The 25,762-nt window shown below is 39.1% G+C and overlaps 1 protein-coding gene and 1 long non-coding RNA gene across 2 annotated transcripts; one reads left to right on the top strand and one right to left on the bottom strand.

Moving 5' to 3' along the window:
• Window positions 1–486: 486 nt before the first annotated feature.
• GKN2 (gastrokine 2) lies at window positions 487–25,085 on the top strand. The gene is made up of 6 exons (XM_050940338.1): window positions 487–573; window positions 21,652–21,705; window positions 22,494–22,625; window positions 23,047–23,157; window positions 23,948–24,101; window positions 24,996–25,085. Exons 1-6 carry the CDS (start codon window positions 571–573, stop codon window positions 25,076–25,078), a joined length of 537 nt encoding a protein of 178 aa, XP_050796295.1. The 5' UTR covers window positions 487–570; the 3' UTR covers window positions 25,079–25,085.
• On the bottom strand, window positions 8,258–11,367 carry LOC127045033 (uncharacterized). The gene is made up of 3 exons (XR_007772601.1): window positions 11,177–11,367; window positions 9,214–9,351; window positions 8,258–8,357 (listed from the first exon to the last, which is right to left on the bottom strand). It is a non-coding gene; the product is annotated as an uncharacterized LOC127045033 (long non-coding RNA).
• Window positions 25,086–25,762: the final 677 nt, after the last annotated feature.

A 25,762-nucleotide genomic window follows, 5' to 3' on the forward strand; every position in this document is an offset into this window, starting at 1 on the left:
TAATTTTATTAAATTCACAGCTACTGAAGTCTCTTTTAAGCTACTAAAACAGACACATTGGAATCTCTGGTTTGAATTCCTCCTCTTCTTTCAGTGGAAATTATTCTCTTTTCAGTCTGCTTTAAGCCAACTGTTCACACTTCTGCTCTCTCAAGTACAGTTATGGTATTGTGCTGAACAATAAATACTATATTCATCAAGCAGTGTAATGTTTTCCTAACATAGGAGTGCTCACGGGGTGTGCCCAGGCACACCCTAATGCAGGGTGGGTAAATGGCCCCACTCTCCTGGCACGGCAAGCCATGGGGTCTGCACTCTTGGACCGGAGCGCCCAGCCGAGTGCAGCAAGCTGCTGCCCCCTCCTCCGCCTTCCCTTCTCCCCTGGAGCCATGCCACCGCGTGCGCAGAGTGCTGCGGGCCGGGGCTGCGCACTCCCACGGGGCTGTGTTTGGCTCCGCGGGGAGGCAGACACGCTCCCCACTCATCCGGAGCCCTGCCGCCGCACACGCAGCATTCTGAGGGGCAGCGTGTCTGACTCTGAGTGGAGCAGAACATGCTGCTAGGAGCCTCATGGTAAGGGGTCCAGGGCCAGGGGGGTTGTATAAGCGGTGGGGGAAGTCAGGGGACAGGGAGCAGGGTGGATTGGATAGGGGGTGGGATCCCGGGCAGGGGATGGGTAGGGGTTGGGGGGGTCTCTGGAGGAGGCAGTCAGGGAGCAGGGTGAGTTGGATGGGACATGGGATTCCCGAGGTCTGTCTGGGGGTGGGGAGTGGATATGGGTCAGGACGGTCAGGGGACAGGGAGCAGGGAGGCTCCTGGGGGGCAGTTAGGTTGGGGGTCTCTGGAGGGGGTGCTCAGGGGACAAGGAGCTGGGGAGTTGGATGAGTTGGGAGTTGGGGGGGAGCTGTCAGGAGGCAGGAGTGTGGAAGGGGTTGAGGCAGGCAGGGAGCAGGGGGGGTTGTATGGGTTGGGAGTTCTGAGGGTCCTGTCAGGGGGCAGGGAGCGGTTGGATAGGCATGGGAGTCCCATGGGTCTGGCTGGGGGCGGGGGTGTGGATAAGGGTCAGGGCAGTCAGGGGACAGGTAGGGGGTAGGGTCCTAGGGGGGCAGTCAAGGGACAAGGAGCAGGGAGGCTTAGATGGAGGTGGGGTCCTGGGGGGCAGTTAGGGGCAGCGGTCCCAAGAGGGGGTAGTCAGGGGACAAGGAATGGGGGGGTCGGGAGTTCTGAGGGGGGCAGTCAGGGGGCAGGAAGTAGGAGGGAGTGGATGGGGGCATGGCGGGGGTGGGCTGGGGCAGGGCTCCCTGGGTGCACATCCTAATGAAATGTGCTGCGCGCGCCTGTTTCCTAATCAATCTTAGCAAGAAACCAAGATCCATAATATGTGAATTAATTTCTTAAAGGTTTTTCCAATGCAATGTGATTCATCTAAAAAAGTAATTTCATTTCTGAAGAATTTAGCTCCCTGTGACAGCGCTTTCACTTGAGAAACAATTTCCTTAGCTATATTTATATGTTTGACTGAGTCCATTCTAAGTCGGCAAATGTTCTTTTTCACTAAAGTTTCTTTGCAGATTTCAGAGTTGCTTTGAATTCTTAGGTTAACTAGCTCAACTTCCATAACATTCATGATGCTTCACTGTAAAAATATACTGATGGATCTGCCTAATTATGTTTTTTACAGGCCATTTCCACGGGGGAAAATGTGCAGTTGGAGATGGATGAAATATTGCAATATGTAATAATAAACTATAGTAAAAATAGGCATTTATGGTCATGTCTTTTGTTGTGTAGTGTTTGAAGATTATAGACCAGATTCTTGGCCCTGTTCCAGATGCTTATTGTGCCACTCAACCCTAAAGTTTGGACCCTGTAAAATTGTCCCTGATTTAGGGTAATTATTGATGTTCTAGAACAGGCAAAGTGGCTCCTAGACTACTCCTGTCCCAACCCCCAATGCAAGGTGCAATCCAGGGAGAAAGAGGGTGAGTACAAAACATTCCTCTTCTAGCATAAGCTCTTGCTGCTGGAATAATTCTTTGTGAGCCCTGGGCATCTGTCATAAATTTGAGTAGATTGTCCCCCTCCGTACCTGGCTCTTGCCTAATTCCATTCTGACTCTTTACTTACAGTTTTAATTGGAAATGAGTATACGTTTTCATGTTCTGTCTTAAACTCTTACTGAGCACTATTAAACAACAGCTGCACTCCACTACAAAGTGGCTGCATTTCAATAATACACTTATTGGTCCTCAAATAGCTACACAGATGAATCTGGATTTCAATAATTATTATTTCAATAATAAGTATATTGATCCACAAATATATATATATATATTAGGTCTGTCAAGTGATTAAAAAAATTAATCGCGATTATTTGCACTGTTAAACATAGAATACCATTTATTTAAACATTTTTGGGTGTTTTCTACATTTTCAAATATTTTTATTTCAATTACAACACAGAAGACAAAGTGTACAGTGCTCACTTTATATTTATTTTTATTACAAATATTTGCACTGTAAAAACCAAAAGAGATAGTATATTTCAATTGACTTAATACAAGTACTGTAGTGCAATCTCTTTTTAATGAAAGATGAACTTACCAATGTAGAATTATGTACAAAAAATAACTGCATTCAAAAATGAAACAATGTAAAACTTTAGAACCTACAAGTCCACTCAGTCCTACTTCAGCCAATCGCTCAGACAAACAAGTTTGTTTACAATTTGCAGGAGATAGTACTGCCCACATCTTGTTTACAATGTCACCTGAAAGTGAGTACAGGCATTCACATGGCACTCTTGTAGCCCGCATTGCAAGATATTTACATGCCAGATGCGCTAAAGATTCATATGTCACTTCATGCTTCAACCACCATTCCAGAATATATGTGTCCATGCTGATGACCAATTCTGCTCGATAACAGTCCAAAGCAGTGTGGACTGACGCATGTTCATTTTCATCATCTGAGTCAGATACCACCAGCAGAAGGTTGATTTTCTCTTTTGGTGGTTTGGGTTCTGTAGTTTCCGCATTGGAGTGTTACTCTTTTAAGACATCTGAAAGCATTGTCTACATGTCATCCCTCTGAGATTTTGGAAGGCACTTCAGATTCTTAAACCTTGGATCAGTGCTTAGAAATCTCACATTGATACCTTCTTTGCATTTTGTCAAATCTGCTGTGAAAGTGTTCTTAAAACAAACGTGCTGGGTCATTGTCCGAGACTGATATAACATGAAATATATGCAGAATGCAGGTAAAACAGTACAAGAGACATATAATTCTCCCCCAAGGAGTTCAGTCACAAATTTAATTAATGCAATTATTTTTTTAACGAGCATCATCAGCATGGAAGCATGTCCTCTGGAATGGTGGCTCAATCATGAAGGGGCACACAAATGTTTAGCATATCTGGCACATAAATACCTTGCAATGCTGGCTACAAAAGTGCCATGTGAATGCCTGTTCTCACTTTCAGATGACATTGTAAATAAGAAGCAGTCACCAGCATCTCTTGTAAATGTAAACAAACTTGTTTGTCTTAGCAATTGGCTGAACAAGAAGTAGGACTGAGTGTACTTGTAGGCTCTAAAGTTTTACATTGTTTAGGTTTTGAGTGCAGTTATGTGACAAAAAAAAATCTACATTTGTAAGTTATATTTTCACGATAAAGAGATTGCACTATAGTGCTTGTATGAGGTGAATTGAAAAATATTATTTCTTTGTTTATGATTTTTACAGTGCAAATATCTGTAATAAAAAATAATACAAAGTGAGCACTTTACACTTTGTATTCTGTGTTGTAATAGAAATCAATATATTTGAAAATGTAGAAAAACATCCAAAAATATTTAATAAATTTCAATTGTTATTCTATTGATTAACAGTGCAATTGATCATGATTAATTTTTTAATCGAGTTAATTTTTTTGAGTTAATCATGTGAGTTAACTGCGATTAATCAACAGTTCTAATATATAATGCATCTGGATTTCAATAATTATTGTTTCAATAATAAGTTTATTGATGCTTAAATAGCCATCTGGGTCAATAAACCTTATTGAAATACAGCTACCTTATAGTGAAATGCAGCTGTTGTTTAACAGTGTTCAGTAAGAGTTGAATTCGGGGAATGAATCAGTGTACCACAGCCAATTAAAACTGCAGTGGGAAATTTTATATAATCATATTTATTTGCCCTAATTGGAATTTGGCAAGTACACAACCATCAACCCTATTCTTGCAAAAAGAATCATGATTTCTTCAAGGCCCTCATGTTCAGGATCTCAGTTTCAACTAATGGAAAGCACCAGAGTGTTCCTTAATATCACACAGAGAAATTGGTTCATTACTGACATGGGAGACTGCAACCTTCTAAATCAGCGGTGGCCAACCTGAGCCTGAGAAGGAGCCAGAATTTACCAATGTACATTGCCAAAGAGCCGCAATAATATGTCAGCAGCCCCCCAGCACTCCCCCGACCTGCTCCCAGTGCCTCCCATCCTCCAGCAGCCTTGCCGATCAGTGCCTCCTCCTCCCTCCCCGCACCTCCCGATCAGCTATTTCATGGCATGCAGGAGGCTCTGGGGGGATGGGGGAAGGAGTGAGGGCACGGCAGGCTCAGGAGAGGGAGCGGGAAGGTGTGGAGTGGGGGCAGAATCTGTGGCAGAGCCAGGGGTTGAGCAGTGAACACCCCCCGGCACATTGGAAAGTTGGCACCTGTAGCTCCAGCCACGGGTTTGGTGCCTATACAAGGAGCTGCATATTAACTTCTGAAGAGCCACATGTGGCTCCGGAGCCACAGGTTGGCCTCCCCTGTTCTAAATCATTAGCCTTCTTGCATGTAGCCCCAAGGTTCTCTTTCATTAAGGGCTCTCATCCAAATACTAACCAGGCCCAAACCTGTTTAACCTCAGATCACATCTTGAGCCAGTATCCATGACAGAAGACAGAAATTATTAGAAACATGGCATAACTTTTATTGACAGATATTGTAACAGCCTAGATATCTGATAACACAATCATGAAAAGAACTGCAACAAAAATATTATTTTTCTAATCAGTGAGGGCATTGTTAGCAGGATTATATCAGCAACAATTTTATTTGAAAGATGCAGTTTCATAGCAATAGTTTAATGTCATCGTGTGCATTATATTAGTCTTGAAACATTGCCCAGAATAAAATAAAAGGTTGTCTCCTAAGGAAAAAGAAAAACAAAAATTAGTATCAGATGATGGCTAAGGATGTTATCATAGTCATCCATTCATTACAGTCCTGAATAAGTCTCCTGCAAAGAACACTCCAAACCATTTCCCAATCAATCCAAACCATTCAAGGTCTATGTCATCTAATAAAAGCCCTCAATGCACTATCATGAAGTGGGAATCAGTGGATTATTAATTTGTGAGTAAGATCATTAAAATTCCACCTGCCCTACAGTTAATTCTTTTGTATGACAATGAGTTACTATAATAAAAAAAACCCTCCTTTCCTGCATACAGAATTTTAATATACTGATGCATGATCCAAAGCTCATTGAAGTTAATGAAAAGATTATTTCCATGGGCTTTGGTTCAGTTTCAGGATCACTTGGACGCTAGTGCTTGGATATCTACTCTATATTAGATATTTACACTGCCAGTATTGGCATATCTGAGTGACTGTGATGTCAACAATCAACAGAGAATGATTTATCCCTCCATGTCTTGAGGCCTCTTCTATTTTTTTTCATTTTATTTTTCAGTACTGATTACAGTCATCTTTAAAATTTTGCTAACAATGTGTAGCAAAGATTCAGCTCAAAAGGAAATAATGGGCCAGATTCAACATTGGGTTGGTTCAATTTTAGTTCAGTACAACTGCACTGAAATCAGTGAAATTATACCAGTGCAAAACTGGAATAACAAAGTGGGTAATAAGGCCCAGTGACTCTGAAAAAGAATCATTATTTGTGTAGTACCAGTCTTAAAGTGACACTGGGTTTCTACATTATAAACAACTGTCAGCTACTGCGTATTCTAAAAATAGTAAAAAAAATTTAAAAAAATCCACTACTGAATAGGGAGACTATGAGGTTTTCAGAGCAGTACCGTGGCATTTCAACACACTTTGCTGAAAGGAGACACTTCTGCCATAATATTGTCCTCTGAACCATCTAGGTCCTCACAAATCCAGGTGAAGTTCACCATTGCGGAGATAGCCAGCATGAGTTCAATGCATCTCTTAAGTCCAATTTAAACTATTAAAAAAGGCTGAAGTGGAATCTAAATGGCATATAAGCCTTTATCCTCTCGCCTATATACACACATGACCTAGCATGACCTAACTTCATCAAAATAAAAAGACCAATCTCTTTCTCGTCTGCAATCAGGCCATGATTTGCAGAAGAGAAAACAAAGGCAATTATGGCACCTAATAACTCAGATTTAAGCAAACAATTTCTTTGAACAATTTGTTTCAGTGCAGCTGTGTAGCTCTAGTCTTTGTGTATAAGAGAAAAAGCAGTTTTTTACTTTAATGTGATGATTTTTCTTATTTCTCCAAACTTCAAACATGAGTCAGTCTTCATCAGTTATTGGAGCAATTTTTCAGAACAAAAAAGGAAAAGCCAGTGGTGGAAAATAAATGCTTTAGCAATTTCCACAGACAGATCCATTCCCCACCCCCCATTGTTTCAAACAATAAAGGAAGTGTATCACAATAATTTGGCCACACAAGTGCTATGAAATAAGCAATATCCTAACATTACATGACTTCATATTAATTTTACATACTTTAAATACTTCAAATTTCTATGAAAAATTCCATTATCTTTAATCAAAATGACCCTGCTCCCCATTAAAGTAAATAGGAGTTTTGTCACGGGAAGTGGAATGAGGTATATAGTGCTCTCAAATATATTCTTCCTCAGATTTTTGGCATTCTGATATATAGAGAAAGATTTCGAGGCTATCAAACCTCCAATAGATTGGAAGGTGGTTGCAATGCTTGAAAGCAGACAAAATTGCTTTGGGTGATATACTACAAGATGAGGGAATAGAGTGGAGAGTGAACAAGTTACATGTAGCTCTAACAGCCTCTAAACCTGCTCTGCAAGGAGATTGGAAGGATGATGAGGGAATAAAGAAATCCTTGCATTTCTCCATCACTTTAGGGAGTGGAAAGAAAGTTGTATGAATATTCATTTAAAATTTTAGATGAGAGCCTGAGCTGAAAAATTCTTTTCTGTATTTTGAACCCCGTAAAATCCAGGCATGGTGGGATCTGAACTTTGGGTTCAGCCCCTTATAGAGATTGCCTACAAAATTCAGATCCAGATCTGGGTTCAGATTCTGATGCCTGAAATACCCCAGGTTGCTTCTGGCCTGTTTCCATGTAGAAAAGTGACACACTTGCCATGTTTCATATTGTAAATTCAATGGGTGGTTTTGCAGCATGAAATGTTAGTTAAGTCTGTACTCACCACGAGCTTCACGAGCAACATAGGTTGGAATTCCTTTGCACATAGATTCAACAGACTTCCCATATGGGGCCAGGTCACTGACTGTGGTTTTTGAGACGGTGAATTGCAGTTCCACTGGGGGAGGCCCTCAAGAGCCAGCTTCCTAAACATTCAGTAAGCAAAGCCAGAATAACAGCATTGAATGAAATCATAATCCTTTCTGTGACATTCCTAGGAGTGCACAACTTGTGACAATGTGGGTACAGCCTAAAACCAGGAGCAAGCTGAGAGTCAGCTCTTTTGCTCAGCTCTCCCATAGGGCACAAGTGGAGAATCCAAGAAGGTCTAGGGGCTGAAGACCCCAAAAGGGCACTGAAAAGAGTCATTGGAACAGTGAAGTGCTGCCAATATTTCCACTGCCATGTAAAAACCTTTCCCTTTTATCATTACTCATGCAAACTAGGGGTCCAGTTCACCATTAACCCACACCCTGGGCAGTCACTTTCACCAGTGGACTGCTAAGAGAGTCCGAAATGAGTATAGAACACTACCAGATCAGATTAGTGACATTTTACACCTGCCTTGTTCTGTTGTAAATGACTGCAGTAGGTGCAAGGCAAGAAAGAATGAGGCAATAAGGCTCTAGAATAAAGGCTTGGAGCAAACCATGCTTGGCGAGAAATGTGACTTTTGCTGCTGGAGCCTTTGCCTCTTTCTACCATTTTAAGATGATGCATTTTCACAAGCAAACTCCCTAGCTCCACCCCCACCAATCATCCCTACCTTTCCCCCTCTTTCTTACCTTCTTTTCTTTAATCAGCTGTGGATGCTCTACTACATCAGGCATAACATTTTTGTTTATTTTTGCAGTGATGCAGGTTTTCTTTGAAAGTATCCTGGTTGCAATGTAACCCTGCAAAATAAAAGTACAGAGAGAGTGGCATTTTGTTTCAAAGCAGCTCCTCTCTTTGGTCACAAGTGAAATAAGCCCTGGAATTTGGGGCTCAAAAAATACATGAAGTAATATTGAGAAATGTGTAGAGTAGAGACTTGCTATAATGCAAGCAAATGGTGTTTCTGAATTTTATTTGTTAAGTGATATTATCATATTGACTGGGGCATTTTTATTATGGCTGAAGCAAATGAGCATTCCAATGCGGCTATATGATTGGTATGCTCTGCTGTTTCAGGCATGTGAATGAATGCTCAATTGATAATACTGGTGCAACATATATTGTACCAGAAGTAGTAAAAAGGTTAATCAGGACATTTTCAAAGCCATTAAAGGATTTAGGACTAAAAGTTCCCTTGATACTCCCAGGCACTTTTGAAAATCTTTTCCTAATACGCTTGATTCTTTTGCCATGGAAGATCTGGATTCAGATTTAGATTGCAAGTGAAGCGTATGTTTGAAAGTTTGCACCTAACTGGTCTTGCTCATACTTTCCTTGGCTTCAGTGAGAACTACTCTATCGGTTTTGAATTTTAATGAAAACTAAAATAATTCTCTTTTCAAGCTGTCTCTGCTCTCACTTATACAGGCATAAATCAAAAATAGTTCCGCTGAAGCCAATGGAGTTAGTTACTTGCATCAGCGTAACATAGGTGGTGAGATGAGAATCAGACTCATTGAAGTCTTATTTACACTGGCGTAACTCCATTGTTTTCAGCACAGTTACTTACTAGTAATTGATGCCTCAATCCACTGAAGCAGAATGCGCGGAGCTATTGGCTCAAGGAGTCTCCAAAAATGCATATTTGCCACTTACATTGCCATAATCCCAGATGGAGTTCCATGAATTCCAGCCATGGTTTGAATCAATGTTGACCATGTGCTTATCATTGTTGATGCTCACAGTCTGGTGGGAGTTTCCGCCATCGTTTCCCTGATTGTTTTCATTCACATTCTGTTTATTTTTTTAAAAATAAAAAGACAATATGTTTAAATTTCTATAAATCCATGGAAAATCATTGGCCTTAAAATCACATTAAAGAGATATAACAGAAACACTTTGGGGAGTGGCTGGGATGCTGCTAAAACTATCTGAGCCAAAGCATAAAAGTTGTTAGACTCATGGACTCATAGACTGTAAGGCCAGAAGGGGCCATCATGATCCTCTAGTCTGACCTCCTTCAGATCACAAGCCACAGAACCTCACCCACCCCATTCCAGTAATAGACCCATAACCTCTAGCTGAGTTACTGAAGTCCTCAAATCTTGATTTAAAGACTTCAAGTTACAAAGAATTTACCATTTACTCTAGTTCAAACGAGCAAGTGATCCATGCCTCATGTTGCAGAGGAAGGCATTTGACAGATATAGTTCCACATAGGAAATTATTAGTTAAATTGGAGAAGATGGTAATTAAAAGAAGAATCAAATGGTGGGTAAGAAACTGGTTAAAGGGGTCATGCTGAAAGGTGAACTCAGGAGGGAGGTTACTAGTGGAGTTCCTCAAGGATCAGTCTTGGGACCGATATTATTTAATATTTTAATTAATGACCTTGGCATAAAAAGTGGGAGTGTGCTAATAAAATGTGCCAATGACACAAAGCTGAGAGGTATTGCCAATATGGAGGAGGACCGGAATATCATACAAGAAGATTTGGGTGACCTTGAAAACTGGAGTAATAGAAATGGGATGAAATTTAATAGTGCACAATGCAAGGTCATGCATTTAGGGACTAACAACAAGAATTTTTGCTATAAACTGGGGACATATCAGTTGGACATCACAGAGGAAAAGAAAGACCTGGGTGTATTGATCAATCACAAGATGACTGAACTACCAATGTAATGTGGCCGTGAAAAAGGCCAATGCAATCCTGGGCTGCATCAAGTGAGGTATTTCCAGTAGAGATAAGGAATTACCATTAGACAAGTCCAGAGACCTCATATGGAATACTGTGTGCAGTTTTTGTCTCCCATATTTAAGAAAGATGAATTCAAACTGGAACAGGTGCAGAGAAGGGATACTAGCATGATCAGAGGAATGGAGAGCTTACCTTACAAGTGGAGACTTATGGGGCTTGGCTTGTTTAGTTTAACCAAACAAAGGCTGAGGGAAATATGATTATGCTATAAATACATTAGAGGGATAAATACCAGGAAGGGAGAGAAGTTATGTAAGTTAAGGGACAATGTTGACACAAGAGCAAATAGATATAAATTGGCCATCAACAAATTTAGGCTTGAAATTAGAAAAAGGTTTCTAACCATCAAAGGAGTGAAGTTCTGAAACAGCCTTCCAGGACTAGTAGTGGGGGCAAAATATCAAGTGATCTTGATAAGTTTATGGAGGGGTTGGTATGATAAGATTGCCTACAATAGCAATCTAACGAATTCCATGAAAAATAAAATACATTTCCCATCCAGCTCTCCCCATCATTAATTTGCAAAGAGACAGCCATTGATATCATTGTACTGTGTTTCTGTGATCAAATCCTCAATGCTATCATTATCCCAGCACTCCACACAATGATTTCATAATATTTATACTATTATCAATATATAATTTGATGTTTCCTAAACTGCCAATAATTGAGTTTTCCCCCTCAGTAAGTAAACAAACTAAATCTTTTCTTAAGCATGCAAACACAATCTTGTGCAATGTCAGTTTGCTCAGTGCACTGAGGAAAACTTAGATTCTTTTTCAGAAATTTATTTTTCAGCTGTGAAACCTCATACAGCCCAAAAGAAACATTTTGATAAGAGTCGATCATTATACTTACATCATTAGCAAAAATTGTAGCTAGGAAGACTCCGAGCAGAGCAGCAATCACAATCTGAAATTAACATTGGAAGCATAACAATGTAAGTGCTTGCCTTGGTAAAACATTCTAAAAGTTCTTTGTTGTCTAAAAATAGGCTTAGGTTTGTGCTTAAATTTAAGCACATACTTAAGTGCTTTGCTGGACTGGATCCTAAACTGTAATCTATTTGAAGATTATTCAAATATGCTGAAATATCATATGGGTAAATCTGTTACCTTTTCTGATGCAAATTCCTTTTAGTCTGGGCAGGATGCTTTGCCTAGGTGAGAAGAGCAACATTTGGCTCATAGTATTTGTGACTGATTTGGCAATTTCCAGCAATATCCTTGAAAAACCTTGCTGAATTAAGTTCAAATATGTTTGGAGTCCATTGTATGAAATGTAAAGGTTATGTATTATTGTGGGTCTGAATGATCAAAGGACTATATTGAACAATATGACAAACAAGAAGGGTCTTTTGGGACAGTACATGTGAAGTATATTTCCTGATAAATATCTAGCGAGAGGTGAATGCAAATTCCCCACCCTCAGTTATGCAAAAGCCCAGCCTTTTGAAGCTCCACCCTAAGCCTTTGTCTGCCGATCACCTGAGGCCAAGATCAAAGGGCCAAGCTGTCTAATGGAAAAACTGAATTATTCATGGTTGTTCTGGTTCTAAGCTAAGACTGCTATGAACTTGTAACCATGGAAAAAGGCTAAGTGGAGTTTGAAGTATTGATTCCTGTCAGAGCCTTTGATGGAGTTGGGGAGTGATCTCTAGTAAACTTATTAAGAGGTATGTAGGTTATTCTATTGTTTTTAATATGTTTTCTCTGTAATGTTTTCACCTTAAGAATAAATATACTTGCTGTGTGTTGACTTGTTAGTGCAGACAATCAGAGCCATTCAGAGCCTTCAGAGAGAAAAAAAAAACATAGACACTGGCCTTTTTGGATAGTTTGGCTTGCTGGGAATATCACAGTCAGCTATAATCAGGGAACTGTGCAGTCTGGAAAAACTCTGGTCAGGAGGGAGAGAGACGCAGGTCTCTGTCCAAGGGAGGTGACAGCTGACCAGCTGACTGCGTAGAATGGTTGTCCTTGATAGACCATGGAAAGGGAATATATGTGCAGTTGCCCTGAACTGTGAGAGTATTTAAAACTTCCAAAAAAAAAGTGTATTTAAAAATAGTGAAATATCCAGGATGTGGGAGACAAGCTGACAAACTCTTGGATAGGAGGTGAACCCTTTGAATGGAATATTTCATTCTTTAAAAGAGAGTTTTAAAAGAGAGTTGATTTTTCCCTCGATGTTTTTAATTTGAATATTGACCAGAGCAATAACATTACATTATGTGTGTATTCATAAAGAGTTAGGTCATGCCTGATCAGCACAGTCTTGTGCTGAGAACAGTGCAGAAATACATAACCTGCCCATCTCCACTACCTTTAGGGTGAGGCATGCCCCGAGGAAACATCTTGGTAACATCTCTGTACTTCTCCAAGTGCATTTTGGATAGCTTTTATGGCTTCTTAACCCCTTCCCCATGTGGGTCACACAGGGCAGGGGAATTCTCTTTAATTCCTTCCCCATATTGACTAGTCAAACTAAACCAAAATTCAGACTGGTTCAGTACCTGACTATGCTTTGCTGGAAGTGATTGGGTATTTATAGAGGAGATAATTTAAGAGTTCACATCCGAGATTGATTTCCAAGTTGAGACAGACACAACATAAACAAACCCTGAAACTACATAAGTAGCACTTCTTTGTTTCAGTCCAAAGAAAATGTTAACAATACCCCTGAATACAGAAATAAATAATGGAAGGGCTGACAAAGTCTTATTTATTGCAGAAAACAATAATGCTAAATGCTTTTGTTATTCTGTTCTAAATACATGCATAATTTTTACATAGGCTAAATATTATTCAAACTTCCCTAATTTATTTACTCTAAGTCAGAGCCAATACATATTATTGTAAGATTTAATAATTTTTACATTATGTCATTTCAAGACATAATTATTGTCTTAGAGACAAATTTTGAAATCTTTCCTCAGATGTCAATTCCCACTGACTTCCATAAGAGCTTCTCATGGGTAAGGGCTGAATGTGTCTCAGTAACTTCTTAGAATTAATTCCTCAACAAACTAGGATGAGTTTAAATACAGTTTTGCTCTCCGGGCATATATCCAGATTCTCACATTTCATGATTCTATGGATCAGATTCTCCCAGCACTTCTGTGATCGTACACCAGTGTTGTATGTAACCCCCTCAAATTTCATGGAATCGCTTCTGATTTATGCTTAGGTACTGTAAATGAGGATCGGGTACTCTGTAGACAATACCACATGTATTTAAGTCTAGGATAAAAATTATCTCCTATTTCTATTAAAATTCTAGAGATTAATGCATAGATGGGTCCATTTCCTTATGGAGTGAAATCTTTGCTGAAAGTACAATTTCTAAAACTTCTAATGAAGTTAGCAGTAGTTCTGCATGTGCATGGTCACACTCCAACCATGTGCAACATTCCTGTTGTATAAGAAGAAAGTAGTAAATGTACTCACAGCGAGCTTCATTTTGATGGCAGAGGAAATTCAAGATCTGCTGGGCTAAATGAAACAAACTCTCCTACTTTTTATACACCAGTTTCCAAAGTTAAATACGGGAAGGTTAAATACTGAAATAAACTTATCTTATTGGCATGTATCCATTCATTTATGACATTACACATTGTTTCCTGGTGTAATTGCTCTAACAAGCAATTTGTCACTAGACTGATAGTGTCAATCACATGTAGCAGATAAGAGACCATTTGTAATGGTAAATTCAATATATTTTATCATAACTTTCTGTTATGCAGAAGTTACACACAGTACATTTCTTTTAACAATGCTTAATCAATCCTAGATGATTAATCCATAAAGTCAAACAAGATTCCCAGTGACAAATTTTGCCTGCATGTCAAAGGCCTCACCCCAGATATCATATATTCATAATTCATAATATTGATAAAGTATACCAGATTGCCAGCCTCAAGCATTCAAAAATTAGTCAAGCCCCACAAAATCATGAGATGCTCTAGGTCTAGTTGAAACACAAATTAAAGACAAATTTTTCACTAGAACACTCTCTAAAAAATTCTCATTTTTCAATCAGCTCTACTTCACACCCACTTTACAATGCCAGAGTGATATAAAGAGGCCTTCATGAAACTAAGAACTCAAGCAACTGGGTCAGATCTTCCAATCTATGTGCTTCCTTAACCTTAATGCAGTTATGACAATTTAAAGCAGCCAATTGTACATAGAAGCATCAGGCCTGATTCTCATTTACACTAAGGCTATTTTGAAGTGAATCATTGTGATGTGTAAAGGGATGGTGCAACATTATCTGTTGTCTTGCATCCTGAGTTGTCATTTACACTTGTGCTAAGTGAAGGCAAAGGAGCTGTAAAATTCTGCATTTAGCACAAGGTATAAAGTAGAGACCACTCAGGCCAATAGACTGCTGAGTGGAATGATCTACAGTTCTTGTAATCTATCTGAATTGCAGATGGCAAATGGAGCTGCATATGTGTGCTGTCAATGGAATCCAAAACACACAAAACAGTACATTGTTCATGTCATCAACTCCCCTCTTTTTTTCTGGACCATTAATAAATTGGGTAGTGATCATGAGAAAGGGATCAAGGAAACTGAACTACGTAATGCCATTAAGCTAATCTCTGTGGTACCATTAGCAACAACTTGGAAAGTTCCTTTGTCCAAGAGTTCAATAACCAAAGCCATTTTGGCCATCACAGATAATATGTCTCATTTGGAAGTCTGAATCTACAAATCCCCCATCAGCTTTTCATTGTTTATATAGTCTGTTTGGCAAACTTGTATGGCTGGAGTTATTGATTGTAAGACAAAATTATGGAAACTAAATAGAATGGTAGAAATCAGAGAAGGAAACGTTCCAGCTGTACAAGATCCCATTCCTTGGCCTATGTTTCCTGTAATATTATCTTTAAAGCTTTGCTCAGAACATTTTCTGTCTATATACAGACTCTTAGAGGTTATCAGACAACAAGGAAACTCAGATTGTTAAGAACCAACTTAAACCAAAAGTGAATTAGTGTCACGGAGTCCCCGGGCGATGCTCCAGTCAGGACTTGGGGAGCCCAGGGCCACCCAGCTGGGGGGAGGGCGGGAGGGGGGCAAGTGGGGCAATTTGCCCCAGGCCCTGGGTCCTGCAGAGGCACCCACAAGAATATAGTATTCTATAGTATTGCAACTTTTTTTATGGAAGGGGCCTCTGAAATTGCTTTGCCCCAGGCTCCCTGAATCCTCTGGGCAGCCCTGGGGGAGCCTCCTCTCCCTTGGAGCAGACTGTCTTCAGGGCAAGAAACTCACATGGCTTCACCTTCCTGGGTCTGACCTTGGAGCATTCAGAATATGCCCCTCTGTGTGCTTCCCACAGGGTGTCCGCCCAGGCTGGGTCCTGGGGAAGCCAGAGGGTCCTGCACTCACCCCCACATCATGGTCAGATGTGACTTTTAGCCAGCCAGTAAAACAGAGGTTTATTAGACGACAGGAACACGGTCTAAAACAGAGCTTGTAGGTACAGAGAACGGGACCCCTCAGCCGGGTCTATTCTGGGGCTCAGCGAGCCAGACAACCCCCGTCTGCCCTCACTTCCCATCTCCAGCCAGCTCCAAACTGCAACCCCCTCCAGCCCCTCCTTTCTGGCTTTGTCTCTTTCCCAGGCCAGGAGATCACCTGATCTCTTTGTTCACCTTTAGCTAGCCCCTTGCAGGGGGGAAGGACCCCGGCCTTTTGTTGCCAGGAGGCAGAGTTTCGGCCATTTATGCACACTGGAGACTTAAGAAATGTATAGGGGAAACTGATGCACCCACACAGTATTCTGAGGAAACATTAAGAACAGTCCCACTTCATCACAATTAGATTCTATTTCTGAGGCCCAAAGACATTTTCATTTTATACATATATATTTGCTTTTTCATGCATATTTCCACATCCTTTTAAGCAGGATCAGAACTAGAAATAGTGAAATTAGGGTTGGACTGACCCAAGGAATTTTTTTTCTAACCATACGATTTGTAGAACCCTGAACCTGAACCTGTCCCTGCTCTTGGGGAATGAAACCCCAGGACAAAGGCTCTTGTAGGCAAATGTTATCACATCATGAGACAATATCAAGATATTACCAATGTGGTTATGTACTATGTGGTCAAAATGAAGCAACTAGTGGTAACTGGGAAAACTCTGATGAAACCATATTCCGTTGAAATATGTGGTTCAGTCAAAATCAAAATACTTCATGAAATTGGGTCCATTTTGCCAAATTTAATTTTAAAAAATTTAAAATAAGCTCCAACAAAGTTGAAACATCCCATTTCAACACTATGGGAATGAAACATTTCAATTTTTCATTTTGAAATAATTTTCATTTAGAATTATTTTACTATTTGTATTATATATTTCAATGATATATATATATATATATATATATATATATATATATATATATATATATAATATAACTTTTTAAAAACTTGAAATTTAAACAAAACATTTCAGTTCTGTCAAAATGAAACATTTTGAATGGCCTGAAGTGAAAACTGATTTGGAATTTCCCTTCACAGAGAATTTTGAAATGTTCTTTTCCCCCTCCCAACCCCAGTTTGGAATGAAGCCAAATGTAGAAATCCTTTACAGAATGAATCTTCTGTTCTCCACTTGTCCATAGTAGCAATTTTCATTCTGGCCTGGCCAGTACAGGAATCCAGACACAGCTTGTTCTAGAGCCCTTGCATAAAGTCCTGCTAAAGCAAAAACAAAAGAATGCAAAGGCTAGTGTGGTACAGTTTATTGGTTTTTCAGGCGTGGTAGGCACTTTTTCCCTCGTGTTAGCTTATCTCTTCTGGATGGAACAAATATTTATCAAAACCACCCGAAGAAACCATGCTTCAACAAGGGAGTTTTTTGTATCAATATTTTTTTCTATCTTAATTTGTTCGATCTGATTTCCTATGTGGTGTTAGCCTTATGAATTTAAATTTGCTGGATGACTGGAAATCAGTCTTTAACTGAAATTGCACAAGTTTTTCCTTGATTCTATTTTTAAGATCCCTTCATTTAAATTATCTACAGTGGGTGCTGGGGCTAAAACAATGGGCCAGATTCTCCTTTTGGTTATACCAGTGTAACTCAAGAGTAACTCCATTAACTTTAAGAGTATTGCACTGATATAAATAAGGGCAGACTTGGACCCATGAAAATGACAAAGACTGACAATTCCTCGCAACAAGAAATTAATTTGATTTTCTCTATTTTTACAAGCATTCACAGTGCATTTTCTTTTGTCCCAGCACCTGAGTCCAGCTCTATTCCTTCCTCCCATATTCTCTGTGCAGATGTCACCAGTTGTCACCAGACCTTGAGTGAAACAGCTAAGACAAAGTGGCTGATTTGGGGGATGTGGAAAAGAAAAGTTTGCAACCCCCTGACTTAGACCAAAAGCAGCCAAGGCAAGAAACTGGCTTTGGGACATGTGAATATTCAGCTGAAAGATCAGGTTCACAGAGGGATACTCAGACCTGAAGTGGTCACCTTATATAAAACCTCATTCTGCATGAAAGTTGACATTAGTGAGAGCTGTGCACATGAAATTCGACATACAGGAGTCTCCACTGAAATGATACTGCAGTTTGGTCTCCGTTGGTCATTCAGTCCTTGATCTCTCTGCTGAGACAGCAAAGAGAAAGAATGCTGAAAGTAAAAGAGATGATACATAAAAGATGTAAAAATAAAATATAATGGATTATTGTAAAGAACTAGGAAATACAGTATTTAGGAAGGAAAATTTTTTGGAATTTAAACTCTTTCTTTGATATAGTTTTAGACACTAGACCAAAATTGAAGACTATTATTTTTGAAATACAGAATGTGTCCTTTGTGTAGGACCTGATCCAATGCCCACTGAAGTTATATGAAGATTCCAGTGGAAAATAGATTAGGTCCAGTGGAACCGCTGGTGTTTTTCCGTTGACTTCGGTGGGCATTGGACTAGCCCCTTGTAGCATAATGCAGTTCTGGGCAAAGAATAAACCTGCTGGACTTAAAATGAACTCTGTTAAAACACATATAATTAGTTGGTCAAATTTATTTCTTAAATAAATGGGAAAACTGCCTGTTTTCTCTCTCTCCCTCATGCATCTCTGTGAAACAAGCAATGTCCAAAAGTCTCACCCTCTTCTTCTCCCACACCCACCCACAAACACACAGGGCTCCTTCCTTTGAACTTATATATTATTGGCAATGGTGGGCCTGTGTGTTTACTTAGGGAGTTGTCTGTCCCTGCTAGTGCCTTAAGGCAAAGAAAAGGTAATGATGCTATTTTCACTTGTGCTATCTGATATGGAATTATTAAGAGAACACAGATGGAACGTATCCATTTTTATAGAGTAATTTTTCACAATACGACCACACTGGCAATGAGGTCTAGCTGAAATAAAGAACGGTTGTAACTTGGATTCTGTTCCACACTCTTCCAATGATCCATCTTGTGACAATTCACACAATTCACACATCCTCTCTGTGCTAGTTTCCCCATACATCTTTATATCAGGGAGACTAAGACTTACCTAATTTATGCATTCAAAGCATTATTATTATTATTATTATTAATAATAATAAATCATTTAAATTACAGTAGTTTTTAATGTGCTATTTTGGAAGCAATAGCTAAAAACTGTGAGGTGCAGTAGCTGACTGGTTCAGGTGTTCAACTAAAATCCTGCAGGGTGTGGGGGTTTGGCTCAATATAACTCATGCTAAAAGGCCATGTCCAGTTTACCCAGCTGCAAAATGGGTACCTGATCTATCAGGTTAGGGCATTCAAAGGTGGTCACCTGTGATACTGGCCCCATAATGCCCTGGTGTTCCGTTAGGGTGACCAGATAGAAAGTGTGAAAAATTGGGACGGAGATGGGGGATAATAGGTGCCAATATAAGAAAAAGCCCCAAATATCAGGACTGTCCCTATAAAATCGGGACATCTGGTCACCCTATGTTCTGTTGGCTATGATACTGATATGCACTAACTGCCAGCCTGAGGAGACATTGGCTTGGGGAAACCTTGACTTTGACCTAGAAAGTTGACCTATTCTTTGATATTTAGCCAGTACTTGTGGGTTGCCATGATATGGATATTTCTGTCCAGGTTCATCTTTAAGCTATGTGAGTGTTTGGGGATGAAGATACAGAAAAGGAAATTTAAACAGTAGGAAAGAAGAGTAGAGTCTTTCCTTATATCCATTTCTGCCAATAAAGAAGGCCTGACAAGTTAAAATTATGTATGTGTATTAAAAATTAAAATAGCACTTATATCCTCTAGCGAATTAATTAGTAAATAATAGATATTTGTGAAGTGAGCAATTTTAATCTTTTCAGGGCGGAGTAAAGTGCTTTCAACGTATCAGACCCAAAATTCAGATAAAGCAGTTTACCATGGTGTGGCATGTAGATATGGAATCACTGAAGTCACAACGCATATTTCTGTCAAGTGTTTTCCACACCTATAGCAAGATATAAAAGTTACAGGTCTCTGCAATTTTTTTCCATTTCATCCACAACTTGTTCTTATCCGAAAGAAAAATGAACACAGTTGTGAGTATATTTGTCCTTTGTTTCAGTTGTAATTATTTTTAAAAGCTACTACAGTATTTATAGAAAAATGTGAATTCTTTTTGACTAGAAGCTAGAGTATTCAGTGAAGTTAGCACTGTTTTGAGAATAATCATGTTTCATTTGCTGGTACAATAAGAAGGTACTGTTCTGCATTCTTTGTGCTGCAATAATCTCCTTGAAATCAGTGGGAATCATGCATTAACCAAGGATGCAGGATTGAGCCCAAACTTAAGCATGTTTCATTGCTAATTTTTGTTATAATTTTTTAGAGGAATCAAGAAATATTTTTGGAAGCAATCAATGTAATTTTTGAATAGCAAGAAAAAATTAACTTCTCAAAAGGAAAAGTATTGTCTGTTGTTTTCTGAATGAAATAATTAAGATAACTGAATTTACAAATTTCAGAGTAGCAACTGTGTTAGTCTGTATCCACAAAAAGAACAGGAGTACTTGTGGCACCTTAGAGACTAACAAATTTATTACAGCATGAGCTTTCGTGAGCTACAGCTCACTTCTTCGGATGCACAGAACAGAACACACAGACAGGAGATATTTATACATTCAGAGAACATGAAAAGGTGGAAGTATGCATAGACTCTTCCTGTTGGTGTGCATGCTTCCACGTTTTCATGTTCTCTGTATGTATAAATATCTCCTGTCTGTGTGTTCCGTTTTATGCATCCGAAGAAGTGAGCTGTAGCTCACGAAAGCTCATGCTGTAATAAATTTGTTAGTCTCTAAGGTGTCACAAGTACTCCTGTTCTTTTTGTGAATTTACAAAATTTTTACACAGATAAAAGTGTGAGAAATGTCTCAGACATAGTCAGACAAGGAATGGTAAAATGCATATGAATATTACTGTCTGGTAGAAAATATTTAGCAAGTTTCATTTTTTAAATTTAGATTTTGGACTGGGTTTTGTAATATTTTATCTAGTAAAGTAGGCCTCAACCAAATATGGGAATCTAGGAAATGTCATACTAGATCTGACCTGCGGTCATTATAGTCGTACCAGCCTCAGACAGTGATCAGCACCAGATTTTTTCAGAGGAAGGTACAAGAAACCATGCTGTGGGCAATTAAGGAATCATCAATCACCAGATATAAATATCCCAGATTTTGTGGGAGATCAAAATCTGGATATGCTTCTAGTTCCAGTGGAAAGGGGCAGGGATTTTGGGTCTGACCATCTAAAAGTTTTTGCTTGTTTTTGCTAACGCTTATTTAATGTCAATGACTAACATTTTGGAGTAAGAAAGTGTTTGTTAAATACCTTCTTCCCTTCAGATGAGGCATGAGAGCTGATATACTTTGAGACCCCACCAACAGGCCCTCCAAGAAAACTAGGCCACAGTAGGTTTGGGATTCCTATCTCTAAGACAAAAAACACAAGTATCAAAACAATCAAAAAGTAGATATATAGATACCATAAAAATTTAAACAAGTTCACAAGTAGAATTTTTTTAAATTCCTTTTTGGGTTCCCTTTAAGATTAAGCAGTTTTTATAAAGTTTCACAGTGATACAAGCAAAATGAAACGTAACCAGGAGAAACTTACAATTGGAAAATGTAATTATTTTCAGATAAACTGCATGCAATGCAAAGTGGATAATTTTTCAAGCTTTGGGAATAAAATAGCTTCCCTTGATTCATAAATTGTGCAAGCTCTGAGTTTTGGCCTGAACTCTGTCCATGTGTCATGGTGGTTTTTAGTGTTTCTACTGCATATGAATGCTGTTATTTCTTTTTCAGGCTACAGTAATTGCTGTGCTGGGAGTCTTCTGGACTCAAGCTTATTCATATGAAGTAAGTAGACTGCCAATGCTTTGTACTGCCTAGTATTCATTTGTAATACATTAGGTCCCTGGAGAAATGGGATAACCAGGAAGTAAAGTACTGAGGAAGTTAATAAAATGCTTATTGCTGAGCACAAATAAAAATGTAATCTTCGCCAAATCAGACAATCCTATAACTTAAGGAGCCAATCCTGCTGTCATTGCTCAGGAAGAACTTCCATTGACACCTGCCTGAGGAAGGACGGTTAGATAAGGCCCCAAAGAAGAAAAAGACCTGTGAGGTCACCTCCTTCCATCTCACTAAATCAGTTCAGGATTATTCCCTACTGTATAGATATTTGCCAGCGCAACACTTCCTTGGCAAGAGTAATCCACAAGCCAATGGATCTTGCCATGGAGAAATTATTGCTGCTTTATACATCCTAAATAATTGTGTTCACTTTATAAAACGTTGCTCCTGGTTATCTCTCTTCTAAAAAATATCTTCACTTTCTTAATATTTCATCATGTCATATATAGATAGTATCTCCCTCCTTAATCATCCTTTAGCGAAGCGAGATGCAGCAGACCTGATTCTTATTTATAGTAAAGTCCCTTTACACCACTCTGGTAGCGTGAAGGGGCCTCGTATTGCCAAAGTGATGCAAAAGGGCCATAGTGTAAATAAAAATCAGACTCATTTTAGTTCTTTGACTTCATTAGTCCTGGAATCATAACAGGTAAAATACTGTCTTTTATGTTGCACTTTTCAGATGAGTGAAAAAGGTGACTATCACATATTTTGTGTTTTGTAATCAGATTTATAGCCTCCCAGGAACAAATGGTGACTATGTCCAGCAAACTGTGACTATTAGCAATGAACTTCATATTGCTGATATCCATATCCATGCTGGGATATGCTCCTCTGATACCATTTTTGACTACAAACATGTAAGTGAATCCAAGAATCTGTCTTGCCTCAAAATCATCTCAATGTTTTTTTTCTTTTTTTAAACACAGTAAACTAGCTTGATACCTCTTCTTCCTCCTCATGAATAATCCTTAAATGATGTCTATTTTAGTCATCCATCTCTTTGATTTCTTCATATGTCTATGCAGTGCAACAGAAATACAAAATGAAGAAAAGATAAATTTTGCCCTTAGAACTGTACATAGACATAAATCCGGAGATGTAAATTCTGTTTCCAGTTACAATGGTGTGAATGCAGAGTAACTCCATTGAAGTCCATGTATTCACTCTGATTTACACTATTGTAGCTCAGAGCAAAATTTGGCCCAGCATACAAAGAGAATTAACAACTGGGTAGCAGTAACTGTTTTCAAATTATAAACCTGCTCTTGTGTATCACAGGGATATATTGCTACAAGGCTGTTTTCCCGGAGGGCCTGCTTTATCTTGAAAATGGAGAAAGGATATATCCCAGAGCTGGAAGAAATTGGACGGCTTGCTTACGAGAAACAGGTAATTCTCTGAAGTATTATGTACTATATACAAGCAAGTCACGTTAGAGAGGTGGTGTGATGGAAGTAAAAGGTACATATTCTCTTTTCTTAGGAGTCTTTCTTATTAGACCGGTGATAACAAAACAGAGACTTTGATACTACAGTGATGCAGGTTTCAGAGTGGTAGCCATGTTAGTCTGTATCAGCAAAAAGAATGAGGAGTACTTGTGACACCTTACAGACTAACAAATTTATTTGAGCATGCTCAGGGATTGCATAACTAGTTAGCATGCCAGAGTCTCTGAACATCTGGTCATCAGTTTACTTGGGCCAACCCATGAAGTTCCTATATACAAGCAAAACATTCACTGAAATCAATAGAGATTTGGCTTGAGTGGGAATTTCGGAATTCAGCCTCTTATATGACAGGTGAACAATAACATATTCATAGCAAAATTACTTAATATATTTATAATAACTGTACTGATTAGGAGGGTGAACATGGAAAACAAAATGAAAGCTGCCAAAGTGTAAAACTATATGGCTGCTCTATATTATTATTAATCATTATTAAGTATTTTATTAATGCAGTTTATTTTTGCTATGTGTATATAATTACCAGTACTCTTCAGTGAACTTTGTGACTATTTCCTTCTTTGTAATTAACAATCTGTTACTTCTGTAGATGATGCTTTGAATGTGGCTAGAGAAAATGTGTTAGAGGTGGGTGGGTTTTCTCACACGGATGTTACAGAAGATTAAGGAATAAGATGTCTTGCTAACTATATTTTAATATTTTCTCCTTTAAGATGATGAACAAGATGTTTTCCCAGAAAAACCTGTGGGTGCAATATGAACCCAGTGATTCTATAATCGGTGAAATCAAGGAGTGGCTTATCTTTGGTAAACCCATTGAGAAACTCTGCAAAGGTGTGCCTGTCTACAGGGTTCACAAGGTTGAAGGTGAGTAACAAGAATGAAAGCAAATTCTTTAGAAAGTGGTGAGTCATAAAGAAGCTCTTTTCCTAGTTCTATCTCTGGTTCTGATGTGAGCTTTAGTTCCTAAGCACCTCACACTCCTTCGCATATTTCCTTGGGATCTAGGTCAGTGTTATTATCCCCCATTTTATCAATGGGTAACCAAGGCAGAGAGAGGCTAAGGGTGGAACGCTCAAAAAGAATTAGGATAACTCCTTTTGAGCATCCTACCTTAAGTGACTTGCCCAGGGTCACACAAGAAGTCTCTGGCGGAGCAGAGAATTAAACCAGGTCTCCCAAGTCCAAAGTTAATACCCTAATCACTGGTCTGTCCTCCCTCTCTTGCTGAATATAAAATGACAGCTTGGGCGTATCTGTGTTAAAGCATCTCTGCACTCCACAATTTAATAATGAGGTGGATTTGCTGGAGTGGTGGCCCAGGATCTGTCTTGCAAGGCAGACAATGTAGCACTTTCTGGAGTCCCTATTGATGCTCCTCCATTACACCCTGTTGCTGGCATAGAGGGTGTGACCATGGGAAGAGTGGTGGAGCCAAGATGCCTTTGTTCTCTAATGATCCCCTGCCAATGGCTATAGTAGGTCTAACTTATGCCAGAGCACTGACTTGACACATGGCTGGCCCAGGACCAGAAGCACAAAAGGTAGGTTAAAACTGCATTTGCATCTCCCTTGTTTGAGTTGCACCATAAGAGTCTGATCCAACTCCCACGCAAATCAACTGGAGTCTTAAATGTGTGTTGAGCTGAACCCTAACTGACAATCAGGTCCTGTACTTGTATTTTATTTTATTTTATTTTATTGCTTGATTTTGGAGGAATTGTGACTGAAAATATATTTGTGTCCTTGTTTCCTATTTAGGTGCCATAAGAGCTGGTGGCTGTGCAAAGGCAGGAATTCTGGGCATTTTGGGCATTTCAATCTGCGGAAAGATCAATATTTAGACATAACCCTGGCAGTGCCTTTGTTTGGAATGGGCTTATTATTTTCTAGGTGTGCTCATACTTTGTAAGTCATGAGCAACATTATTAAATTGGTATAGATCTCATTGTTCCAGATAATCAGCCTCTCCCAATCTGTCTGCAAACTATGATCTACTAATAAAAGAATGAAACATTCCAACTGCCTTGTTTTTCTTTTGCAAAACAAGCAGCACACAACTAAATGAATCCCCTCTCCTCTTATATTTGTGCTTTTATTCTTCCCTCCAAAGCAAAATAAAGCTGTTCTTGGTCCATTCATCTGTTCAGCATGAAATGTGTCATACACAAAACTCGCCAGTGAAGTCAGCACCTAGATACTTCAGTGACTGGCACTCCACAAATGTGATGGCTATAGATACTGAGATAGATAGATAGATAGATAGATAGATATCCAAACTAGCAGCCAGATCTTTAATACTTCAGAACTCCCTTTAGGATGTTTTATTTAAACCTTACTTTTAGAGATGTGTCTGAACCAAAAACCCAGACCTTAACATCCTCAAACTTTGAGAAAGTTTAGATCTGGAAGTTTACATTCAGCCCCTATTTTTATTGTGAGATGAACCAAACCAAACACTGGATGTAAACACAAGCCCAACTTGGGAAAAGTCTGGATGGGACCCTTTGGTTGGCAGTGCATTTCAG

Source organism: Gopherus flavomarginatus, chromosome 2 (genome assembly GCF_025201925.1).
Source record: "Gopherus flavomarginatus isolate rGopFla2 chromosome 2, rGopFla2.mat.asm, whole genome shotgun sequence".
Classification (NCBI taxonomy): domain Eukaryota; kingdom Metazoa; phylum Chordata; order Testudines; family Testudinidae; genus Gopherus; species Gopherus flavomarginatus.